Source organism: Fukomys damarensis, unplaced genomic scaffold (genome assembly GCF_012274545.1).
Source record: "Fukomys damarensis isolate Sample0158 unplaced genomic scaffold, DMR_v1.0_HiC HiC_scaffold_21, whole genome shotgun sequence".
NCBI classification, from domain to species: domain Eukaryota; kingdom Metazoa; phylum Chordata; class Mammalia; order Rodentia; family Bathyergidae; genus Fukomys; species Fukomys damarensis.
The window spans coordinates 17,121,542-17,133,671 of NW_022900933.1; the positions used below are offsets into that span (position 1 = coordinate 17,121,542).

At 54.9% G+C, this 12,130-nt stretch overlaps 1 protein-coding gene across 2 annotated transcripts; it reads right to left on the bottom strand.

The window, feature by feature from the left end:
- Positions 1–231: 231 nt before the first annotated feature.
- Positions 232–12,124, bottom strand: Pgf (placental growth factor). Of its 2 annotated transcripts, XM_033766884.1 has the most exons (8): positions 11,953–12,124; positions 11,670–11,812; positions 10,429–10,471; positions 6,139–6,335; positions 5,846–5,922; positions 4,012–4,041; positions 3,846–3,908; positions 232–1,124 (listed from the first exon to the last, which is right to left on the bottom strand). In XM_033766884.1, the coding sequence occupies exons 2-8, from the start codon at positions 11,742–11,744 to the stop codon at positions 1,097–1,099; spliced, it is 513 nt and encodes a 170-aa protein (XP_033622775.1). In that variant the 5' UTR covers positions 11,745–11,812; positions 11,953–12,124; the 3' UTR covers positions 232–1,096. The 2 variants fall into 2 exon arrangements, with proteins under 2 accessions (XP_033622775.1, XP_010643821.1); XM_010645519.2 differs by lacking the exon at positions 3,846–3,908.
- Between the last annotated feature and the right edge of the window lie 6 nt (positions 12,125–12,130).

The following is a 12,130-nucleotide window of genomic DNA, read 5'->3' on the forward strand; positions in this document are numbered from 1 at the left end:
GGCAACTAAAAGGTGACTAAGACAGCTGTCAAAAAGAGGAAGGAAAGGAGGAGAAAGTTGACCCATTGTCATGTAGTGGGATGTGCTTTCCAAAACCTGAGCAGGATTTTTAAGGTGAGAAAACTGGGTACAGCAATGGTGTTGGGCTCCTGGCATCCCCTCACCCACTCTTTGCCCACTCCTCCATCACACACACTCCCCTGGACAAGCTATTTCCAGACTAGAATGCTTTATTCAAGAGAATCTGGCTTGGCAGTCAGACAGCCCTGCAGGGGCAGCTGGTGCGTACAGGGGCCCTTGGGGAATCTGCTTCACTCTCCGCAGCTGCTAGGCTAAGGCACACAGGTTTCTCTCCCAGTGACCTCATCCCCACCGGCTGGGCTGCTCCTCTCACACCCTGCTTCTTGACCAGCCCAGAGCCCACTCTGCCTGGGTCCCCAAGAGGGGCCAGGATCACGGTACCCTGGCTGGAAAAAGCAATGTCCCAGAATAAGCCAGAGGCAAGATGTTGGGGGGGGGTCAACGTAAGAGGACCAGGAGCAGCAAAAGGCCCCAGGCAAGCACTGTTCTCCAGAGCTGAACATCCCAATCTCCAGGGCAAGTATCTGTTGCCAGGGAGAGGAGGATGTGGTTGGATCCCCTCCATCGGCTGCCTGACTTCCCACCGGCCAGGGACTTGGTGGCCAGAGCAGGCGCCTGCACCCACCTGGGTCAGGAGCAGCCCAGGGCAAAAGCTGCTGGCAGAGCCTCAAGCCAGGAGTCTTTGCAGGGTCCCCTCTTTTCTTCTCCAGTCCCCGGGGACCTGGGGCTTCTAGGGCCCAGCATGCCCCTCACAAGGTCTTGTCTTGTTTCTTTCCAAGCCGAAGCTCCCACGGGTCTGTGGATGGCTTCTTTCCTTCTCTCACGTTCTGTTTAAGGCACTGAATTCCTGAGGGTCCTGTCCCTCCTTGCTCCTCGTCTTGGAGGGAGCAAGTCATTCAGCAGGGATGCAGTTGGCTAATAAATAGAGGGAAGGTACCAGCAGGGAGGTCACCGAGAGTGTGACAGTAATAAATATACGAGCTGGGTGTGGGGTCTTTCTCCGCTGAGGGGCTGGTTACCTCCGGGGAGCACGTTCACCACACCTGCCAGAGAACAAACACAGACAAGGCAGGGGCTATCAGTGTACTGTGGAGGACGGGGTCTCTTCCTGTGGTGGTGGGAGGCAAAGGGGAAGCTTAGGCAGGGAGGACAGGAAGGATGCAGCGCTTCTGGAACCCTGCTTACACCCAGGCCAACAAGCAGTGGAGGGCTGTACTTCACACAGCACTTAACACCAGGCACTGTCTCATTTACCCCTAGCGGTACCCCACGAGGAAGGCACAGAGACCAGGAACCAAGCCCAGAGAGTCTTCTTCAAAATTTGCCCTAGGTTACACAATAGTCAGTGACAGTCACATCTGAATGCAGCCCAGCTTAAAGCCTCTGGTTACTTTCAGACAGCAGTCTTCAAACAGAGGAACAAAGGCTGAGAATTAATGGTTTTAAAGAAACCAATTTTCAGCCTTCCCGTGTATTCAGCCTTGAAATTATTTGCATGAGAAAGTGCCTGAGGTCTGCTTGGCTGTTGACAACTCTTTCTCCCTTTAGGGAGAAAGAAGGCATCTTGCTGATCCCAAATCCAGTAAAAATGTTTTGTTGCAAGGTCAAAGTAGCCTAAGTGGATGAAATGGGACAATTTGAGAGCTTGGTGTAGGTGTTGAGGAAGGAAATAGGGCTGAGGACTGGGTATCAAAGCCATTTGCAAGTCAAGCAGTTTCCAAGTCTTTGAACCAGACTGAGGAGCAAACTAATGTCACTGCCAGCCAGTAGTGCGTCCTTAGAAGTTTTCACACACACACACGCGCGAGCGCACACACACACACACACACACACACACACACACACACACACATGGTGAGAATCAAACCCAGGACTTCTTGCATGGTAGGCAAACACTGATCTACACACCCCACCCTAGAAGCAATTGTTAGCCGATCACCTGCAGGTTTTGGGCACATAACTCGGATGTAGTTTAAATAGTTCCATAGCATTCAGTTCCATTTACTTACATACATGAGTATGGTTTCTCAACCTTTTCCTCTATAAAAAATGATAAACAGGAGTGGAATTTATGCAGAATCCTGGAAGGATTCTGGCAGGAAGTAAAAGCCATTAACTAATTGAAAAGAAGTAGCCACGCCCATCTCATTGAGAGGCCTTCCCAGTAAGACTGATTGCACTTTTACATGTTACGTTTATCAAACCATGATGTATATGTGCTGTTTTGATGAAGTGGTACTACCAATAATTATTTTTGATAATTTGTTCTAAGGGAAAATTTAATTTGGCTTATGCTCACAGGAAATTTAAAATAATTCAAACTCACATCGCATCTTTGTGGCAGATAAATAGCAAGATGATAAATAAGACTTCTGAGTATTAAAAATAAAATTACATTAGGCTGAAATTCTGTGGGGAAAAGAAATGGAAATACAAAATCCTAGGAAAGTAGAAGCAATTAAATATGCCAATTTGAAGAGTATAAACTTTTTTTTTTTTGGTTACTCAATTTTTAAAAGTTGTATAAATTAGGGTGGCATATTCCATAGGCTATATCTGAAGACTGGGTTATATACTCACTGTGTAATAGCTTTATGTTAAATATTAATGTTTATGATATGCTAGAAATTACATCCTTTGTAAACTATTCATAATTATGACGAAAAAGTTCAACAGCAACTTAAAAATGAGCAAGTGAGCACATGGGCTTTTGAAATTCTTTCAAAAGAATTCCCCAAAATAACATTTAAAGACCGATGCCTGGATAATGGGGTGATGGGGCACTTTGCATCTGGGGCTGCCTGGCTGGGCTTATGCCTCTGAACTGGCTTTACCACCAGCTCTTGCCCCAAATTATTGCACGGGTCCAGGACAGAAAGGAGGGCCATGAGCCTTAAGGGGACGGACTTGGCCAAATCCCTGTCTTGGTGGAGCTGGGGGACATCTCTGCCTGTGGAAGAGCTGTTTTGTGGGGCCAGGGCTTGGATCACCTCCACTTCTGTAGCATGAAATGATTTCTGATCTCGGCACTAGGAGATTCAGACCCAAAGGTGAACCTAGTGTGCCTGATTCACTGTCCATGGGAAACATTTTATTTTTACTTCTGACTCACAGGTTGGGTGATCCTTTCCCTAATTCTTCTCTCCCAACCACACTCAAAACTGGTGCTGCCCCCAGGTGTGAAGCCAAGATGGGCAGGAAACATGGAGGGGGAAGAGGAGGCACTGGCCTAGGGGCCAGTAGGGGCTGCACCTTCCCCAGGGCTGCTGGGATATAACCGTAGATAACTCCTCATCATTAGAACCTAAGCCTTAGAAATATCATTCGCTAATCACCTGGCACACGGGGAGTGCTTGGTCAATGTTTCAGAATGACCTTGTGTTCTGTGTACACTCCCTGCCCTGTCATTCTACACACAGAAAAACTCAGCTCAGAAAGGTGAAATGATGTGTTCAAGGCCACATAGAGACTTTGAGATTTGAGACTAAATGAAGACAAGCCTCAAAATGCTGTCATGCGGACGGGCATTTAGCTCAGTGGTGCTGCTGCCTGCCTCGCAAGCACAAGGTCCTGAGTTTGATCCGTGGTACAAAAAAAAAAAAAAATCAAAATGCCCTCCTGTGCCCTTGAAGAGGTGCAGCCCCTATTCTAGCTCCTAAGACTCCCTAAACCTCGCCTCTCCCCCTCCCCAACCACTGGACCCCTAGGCAAGGCCCCCCTTGGGCCCAGCCTCCTTGCCATCCCTGGGCTCCCCGCACACTCACTGGTGGCAGCCTGTGGGTTTCTGCTTCTCTCTCTTCCTCTTTCCCCTGACCTTGGGTCTCCTCCTGCAATAAGCCAAAGCATCAGGACAAAGTGGCTGGGGGGCCCATGCTAGGACAGGGGCTGGCAGGCCTGAGAATAGCCCTGAACCCCGGCCAGGCCACTTACCTTTCTGGGTTCGTCTTCTCCAGCAGAGGTCTAGGGAAACAGACAGAGGGGCAGAAGAAATCAAGAGATCAGTAAGTGGGGGCTTCCTGCCACCCTTATAACCTCCCCTGACTTCCCAAGCACTGGTCCTGCAGTTGGCAATGCGACCACGAGGGGGCAGCACGGAGTCGACAAGGGAAAGCAAGTCGGAAGCCTTGGGCTGGAACTGCCACCCTAGGCTTTGGGGCTCCTCCTCACAGGCCTCTGAACCTCAGGTGCTTGGCATCCAATCTGGAGCCTTTCGAGCCTGTTCTCTGTTGGTTCATTTTCTCTGTTCACTTCTTACGCTTCCTGGCAGGGTGCATTCTGGGAGTTTCCTCTGGGACAGTAAGGGATGGGCAAGGCCAGGGCCAGGGGTGTTAGTTGCTGCTAGCTAAGGCTGCCTGCCAGGGTACAATACCCACCCTGCCCTGGCAACAGCAGAGGAATTGATGGGGCAGTAAAGGGAGGTGAGCACAAGCCACATGGTCACCAGGCATGTCCCAGTTCTGCCCCCCGGGGCTGTGGCCATTGGCCCAGAAGTGAAAAGAAAAGTCTCCCTGTTGTTTGGCACACTGGAAGGGGACTGGGCCTTGGTCTTCCCTGGGAAGAGTGGGTGGTGGCAGGCAGCTGTGGGGCCCGTGAGGGAAAGCTGCCCTGAGCTGGCCCCTTCCTTGGGAATGCCTGGTCTCCCTACTGGTCAAGCCAGAAACACTCTTGGAACCTCACTCTCCTCATCTTCTCAGCCCCAAAAGTGTCTGTGAGAGCAAAGTGATGTAAAAGATGAAGGTCAGTCACCACCCAGCCCTGTGCCCAGGAGAGGTCATAGCTGAACTACTGTTACCTGGTTCCACACTGGTTAGGAAGGAACAGGTTGAGGCAGAGGCCCCAGAGCCTGGGCTCTGGTTCAAAGGGGGCAGTGCCAAGCCTTGGTGGTACTGGGGCTATGTAAGTACGTGGTGATGGCCAAGACAGGCAGCATGACTAGGGCGAGCTTAGGACTCAGGCTGCAGTCCAGACCAAACCCCTCCTCCACACCCAGTAGCTGGGGCAAATCACTATCTGTATGGAGCCTGAGTTTCTTCATCTCTGCCATGGGGATAGGGTGCTCATGGGAGCAGCACTCTGTCGGTCTTGCTCACCACTGCAGCCCCTTGGGCCAGTCCCTGGCACACAGTCGGCACCCAATAAACATGCAAATAAATGAGAAAACACTTTCGAATGGCTCATGAGCTGGGGCTGGAGTTCTGGACCTGAGTCTGGTGCTGCTCTCCATGGCACAGGGGCACCGAGAGCAGCGTCTCAGTGCCTGTCACTCTCCTTGAATCTGGATAGCAGGGTTGATGCAGACCACAGCCTCTGGATTAGGGAAGGGCAGGGGCCGCAACTTTAAAAAAACCACAGTGCCTGCCTCTTTTCTTTTGTCCTTTCCCTCTTCACACAGCCTGTCCTTCCTTCTCCCTCTCAGCCCAGCTTCCCCCCTCTTGTGGGCAGGCAGCCTAGCCCAGAACCAAGTCTGGGCTTGCTGTGTCTTTGCCTCCAGCGACTCTTCTGGGCGCCTATGCAGCTGCCTTCCATCTCCGAGGACAGTGACAATTTGCCCTGGGCCCCTGTAAGTCTGGAAAAGACCCAGGCTCCCTTTTCCCCTGGGGCGTCTTGGCGGCCATGCTGGTACCACCTCCCTAGGCCAAATCAGCTGGGAGGGGCACAAAATGGAAGCAGGGAAGCAAGTGGGCAGCCTCCACCTACACCTATGCCCATCTTTGACGAGGCTCCGAAGTGCACAGAGCCTGCCCCAGTGCCTGTCCGGACCTACCTGCACTCGCAGAGCGTGTGCTGCAAGAATGTCAGCTGCACGTAGAAGGGGCGAACCCCTGGGGTGATCTTCAGGATCTGGAAGAAGACAAAGGTTGACACCTGGTGAGGGCCCAGGTGAGTGGGCTCCAAGGAACGATGTGCGCTACAGAAGGAGGGCCCTGGGCTGGAGGGTGGCTGGGGACGCTGGCCTGGGAGTCCTGGGACCTGGGCTGCCTCCTCTTTCTGAGTCCTTTCTAGTGGGAGTGTGTGGGCCGTGAGCAGGAGGCATCAGGGGCGGGGGAGCACCCCTACCTGCATGGTGATGTTAGCTGTCTCCACCGGCGTGCACTGGAGGCGCTCATCCCCACAGCAGCCCGTGCAGCGCTTCAGGGAGACGCAGGACGGGCTGAACATGTACTGCACCTCGCTGGGGTACTCTGTCACAATGTCCACCAGCTTCTCCAGCGTCCGGCAGTAGCTGCGGCCCCACACTTCCTGGAAGGGCACCACTACGGGAGGCAAGAAGACCTTCTAGACCGGTTCAGCCCGCGCGCTGCTTCCCCTCAAGCCCCCACCTGTCCAAGCCCCGCTTCACATGACCCCTCCGGGGTTCCTGCGGGACCTCATCTTTTCTAACTGGGTGCAAATCTCCAGGTCTGGAGCACTCAGCCCTGTTCTCTACTCTGGTACCCGTGTCTGCCCTGGCTCCTTGAAGCTACAAGGACTGTGCCCTGGCAGCTCCCCAGGCCCTCGGGCCTGATCTGGTGTTTCCCTGTCTTGGAAAACTACGGAAAAGCGCTCTAGAGTCCCGCAGGGGGGCTTGGTCTTAACCTTTGTTCTTTGCCCCCAAACCCACCATGTATCCTTCCCTCGTGTCCCTACTTGGTGCCAGCTCCTCTGCCTTCAACCATGACCACATCCAGCCACACGTTTAGCCCTCTTCTCTGTGGTCCTCCAGTCTGCGCATGAGGCCGTGATATGTCATGGTCATTTTCAGGCAGCGTCTTTCCCTGCTTTCACGCCTATCCAAGTCAATCCCAGCCCCTGCTTCCCAAGGTGCCTCCCTTCTCCTCCCTGCAACATTGTCCAACAATTCCACCCTACAGGTGCCACCCCCTATAGCACTGCTTGGCCCTGGGGTCCACCTTCTCCTAGCCAGTAGCTGTTATCTCCTTGACAGCCAAACTGGGGCTCTGGGAAGACAGAAATGAGACCCCAGTAAACACAGGCTAAGTGACTCCTGTCTGATTAGCTGATCCTTCACCAAGCATTATCAGAAACAGCCTTTTAATGACCAGATCTTTTGGGGCTGATCTGGAATCCCTCAAAAGATGCTGTTCCTTCAGGGGAAGAAGGTCTGGGGGTGGGGCCCAAGGAGAGGTTCTCAGGAAGTGGCCAGAGCCAGGCCATCTGGCTTCTACTCCTGGCCCTATACTGACTATGTGACCTTGGGAAGGTCACTCAACCTTTTTGGGTATATCAGTTTCCTTAGCTGGGGAAAAAGAAGAAGGCTGGACGTAAATGATTGCTAAGGCCTCTTCCACACTGACAGACTGTCAGATTCAGTGCACTCAAACCCAGCCAGGGCCAGCCTTGAGACTTCTGGCAAAGAAACACCCCCAGGGCCAGGTCATCTTGCTCCATGCCCAGTGGTCATCCTCAGCTACTGGGGGAGGACAGGGGCTTGGGTCACCTGGGAACCTAGCAGCCCTGGCATAGCACAGCCCCTTACAGCCTTTCCTAGGCGGTAGTGGGGCCAAAGTCCATTCCACTGAGCCTATGAGGACATGAGTCTCAGGGTAATCTCAGAAGAAAAATAAACTCCAGTTGTAGCAGAGGCCCTCGGGAGAGGCTGCAAGCTGGTGGAAAATACCCAAGAGGCGGCGTTGTGCATGTGGAGCTGGCAGGGCAGCCACTCAGGCAATAAACCGTGCTTATCTGGGTGTCTGCTTGCACCATCCTGGCCTGCTCTGCTTGGGGTTTGGAGCTGGCCTGGGGCTGGAGGGGGATCCAGAGGGCCCCAACTCTACTTCTCCAGGCCACAGCACTACATCCTCCCAGCCCCAAGTGAGAAATAGGGCCGCTCTCCTTATAGGCTACCCTGCGGCCTGGGGGAAGGCTGCCTTTGCAATAGGGGGTCAGAGAGCAACTTCCTATCGCCAGCTCTATGAGTTGTGTTTAGTCTAAAACCTTTGTGAGCACCGCACCACTCTGAACGTTTAATCTCTGCTTCGGAAACATAAATAAGAGCAGAGAAGAGCCGGCCGGACAAAGCACCACAGAAAGCTCAGCGCCTGTGCTGCGACCAGCCTTCCAGGAGGGGAACAGCGGAGAAAGGAGCACCTGAGGCCCCTTGAAATCTCACAAATTCACACCCAGCTGGCTGGGTGGTAGCCACAGCCAGGTTGAGCGAGCCGGCTAGGCCTTGGTGGCAGAAAGGATTTCCTTTCTCCATCCCCGCATCCAGCACATCAACTCTGCCTCTACAGAACCCAGTCTCCAGGGCCCTCAAATCCGGAAATCTGCCACTTTCCAGCTCGCCACACTGTGTCGGGGAAGTCCCAGAAGGAGGTGGCCAGGGCCTGGTTTACCTGGCAGCCAGCAGGAAAGAGGGTCTTTTGTCCTCGGAGGCCTCTGTCAGGCCAAGAGGGAGAAACAAAGGAGGCTGGGCAAGGGGCCAGGCTGAGGGAGTGCAGTACCTGCCCGCATACATGGGCTGAGCCCCTCAGGAAAGAGCTCAGCTCAGTGGCTCCCAAGTACTTCTGCTGGCCTCAGACCTGCTCTGGGCTGGGGTGGGGGTGGGGTGGGAGGTGCCTGAAGCTATGGCTGGGTGTCCCCAAGGGCCACTGCTAGGCTCTCAGCTCTCCCTCCAGCTTCATCTGTCCCCAATAGCCTTACTACCCAGAACAGAGAGACCCAACAAGGGAAAAGTTTCATCCCGAGAGCATGATTCTGGAGAAGCTGCTAGGACTGGGCAAAGCCACTGGCCACCAGCTCCAGCCCAGCAGGTGTCCTCCTTACTGACTGGGCTCACAGCCAGCCCGGCACAATGACATCCCTCTCACCCCTGCTCAGCCACTGGGCAGTTGGGATCCTGGTGCCCATCAAGCCCAGATACACTGGGAAGTGCCTGAGGCTTTAGGTGACCCCAGGACTTCTCTGAGCACAGGCTCTTCCTCTGTAAAGGCAGGAAGGCAAATTCCTTCCTACTTCATAGCCTTGTGGTCAGATGGAATGACAGCAAACTTCCAACACTACTACCATGAAGAGTAACAGTGAAAAGCTTTGCCCAGTGCCCGCCCATGCTGTCTGTTGCTCTAGGGTTAGCAGAGAGAGGACAGCATTTTCAGATTTTATGAACAAGTCCAAAGCTCACTGTGCCTCCCTGGCCACAGTGCAGTGCACCCCCCTCCTCTCCCCATGATCAGGATAACAGGTGAGTGGCCGTAATGAATTTATACTTCCAAGCCTCCTCATCCCAAATCCTGGGACATATACACACCTGTGTCTCCTCACAGGGTCAGAGAATTCTATAATTGTAGCAAAAGAAAGGGCCTTTGGTATCGTGTCACCTAATGCTCCCATTTTATGGATGAAGACCCTGAGGCTCAGATATCTTTGGTAGCTGCTGCCTGAACTGCTAAAAACATGAAAAAGGATATGACGTGGAAGTGGATGATGGGTCCCTCCTCAGATCCCAGACAGCATAATACTGTGCCGGTTCCAGAGGACAGCGAGGTCCTCCCCATGAAGTCCTCCCACCTGTTTAGTGGCCGAGGGGTCCGAGACTCAAGCATCAAGGAACTTGGAGGCCCAGGAGAGGCTGAGTGCCAGGTGCACAGGTAGGCGGCAGGCCCACAGCGGGTCTCCCCAGTCCACAGACAGCTACCCCAAGTGTGTGAGTGCACGTCCCTACTCACCCCTCTCCTGCGGCACAGCAGGATGCCTCAAGAGTAGTGCATGGCTGTTCTGCACGTATCAGGGAGGTCGGGAGGGAGGAGCCAGGCAAGGGGCCTGGCATGGACCTCCCACCTCCTGCGCTTATGTCTCTTTGGCAAACGTCTGGTTGCCCTTTGAAGATTCCCTCTTGATGCAACCCAGGGCAGGGAGTGGAGAGGCCAGGGAGGGTACGACTCATTTTCTGTCTGTTTGTAATCAATGGAAAGGCCTGGTCAGATCCCTGCAGCTCCACCAGGGCTGGGCTGCTGGGGAGGCCCTTCACCCAGCCTGGTTTTCTTGACTGCTTACCTGATATATCCAGGGCCCAGACCCTCAATCTGAGCCCTGGCTCCCCCTGCCCATCCTGTCCTTCAAGACCCCATCTGCACCCTTACCACATGCTGAGATGGGGCTCTGAGCCAGACGGACAGGCCCTGGCTATACTGGTCTGCTTTTTGTGTGGGGGGCAACCCTACCTCAGAACCACTGCACCTCTCTAGGCTGCTGGATTACAGGCCCTGCTATCTTCACTACCTAGGATGGAGACTCTCCCTAATTTAACCTGCACCTACCCTGCATGCCAACCCCTTTCCCTCCTCTTTGGGGACTTGGAAGGAAAGAATAGCGGGGCTGAGCATGGTACCCCCAGCCTGGATGGCTTACCTTCCACCTCTGATGAACTGTTCCCAGCAGACAGGGCCTGTTGCTGTAGATGGAAAGGTGCAGAGATTGTGGGGGGAGTCACCTTCTTGCTCTGTGCTCCGGGGTCAAGCATAATGGCAAGAGGGTAGAGACCCTTCTGAGCTCCTCCTCGCCCTCTGCACACACTGCCATGTCTCAGAGCTACCTCCTTCCAGGAGCAACAGAAACCCAAGTGGACCCTGGTCAGGTCCCACCTCTCTCTGGCCTCGGTTTCTTCTTTTAGAAAAGCAGGGCAGGCCGGAGGCTTTTGGGGCCTTCCTGCATCCCAAAGATCTTGCAATCCTGTGGGGTCTCCCTTTTACCCAGCCCCCAGGCCAGCCCTGCTGGGCCTTGTACAGCCCGCCTTGGCTGGGTGCCAGACTCCAGGGGGAGGTGATCAGCTGGTGGGAGCTGAGGAGCTGGAGCAAGCAGCGCCATGAGCCAGCGCTGCCGGTAATGTTACACCTCTGGTCAGCCCTGCAGCGAGCAGGCTGGCGGCTGGGCTGCTCAGCCTTGCAGCAGGGGCCAGCCCACCCACTCCTGAGCTGGGGCTGGGGACTCCCAGGGCGGCCTGGAAGCGCAGTGGGAATGGAGCTTATTGGCTTTGTCAGGATTTTGCTGCCCAAGCTGGCTCCCAGCCAGACTCACCCGGCTCCTGGGAAAAGGGCCCTGCTCACTTCCCCAGGCCCTGCACTCAGGACCTCCGGCCACCCACCCGGGAGAGAGGGCACAGCAGGACCCCTTGTCTCATCCCAGCCCACCCAAGAGCCCCCAGCTCAGCCTGGAGCCCGGTGGGGGCAGGGCCTAGCCTACCCACCAGCAGCCTCTTCAGATGGCTTCCTCTCCACCAGGCCAGGTCAGAGGTCCTGGGGGCGCCTGGCTGGTCATGGGGCCTCGACCCTGATCACAAGGCCAGGGAACTGCCTGGGATTAGCGACAGATGCTTTTAGCAAAGCCACGATGGCTCCAGGGACCAGACGGGAAACCTCCCTCTCTCTCCGTGGCTTCCCTGCCCCCTACCAAGACAGCCCCCCGGAGCTGGGGACAACCTCGTTGGAGGTCTCCAGGCAGAGGCCATAGGTCCAGCCTGGCCCCTGGGAAGTATGTGGACATCCTGAGAAGTGCTACTCCCTGGCATGAGTCTGTGATTTCAGAGTCCCCTGCTTCAAGTGCTGGGACAAGCAGATCAGCAAAGCCAGGCCAGGAGTGGGAGAAGTTCTTACCTTGGGGGGCACAGTAGGCAGTGCCAGCCCAGCCAGGAGCTGCAGGAAGCAAGTGAGCAGCTGCAAGGCTAGCATCTTCTCAGACGTCCTGAACCAGTGGACTCCGAAGGAAAATCACCATGCTCGTCCTCCTGGGGGAGCCCCTGGCACAGTAGGAGACCTGAGTAAGGAGCTGAGTGAGGATGTCCCCCTCACTGCTGCCCCGAGGTCCCCGCCGATGGCCCGAGCATCCTCGGACACTCGGGGAAGTTAGGAGCCCTCAGGTAAGGTTGTGGCTGAGAACCTGGTGGGGAGCGGCCCGGAGGGTCCGGGCGGCGTGGGGCTGAAGCGATCCGGGGAGAGTCCTCAAGCGGTCGGTGAGATTCCCTGGTCCTCTCTCGTGGCTGGGCAGGAGTCTAAAGATGCAGTTTCCTGCTCAGACAGCAGCTCCCTTCTGGGACCGAGCTTGTCGGCGACTGGGT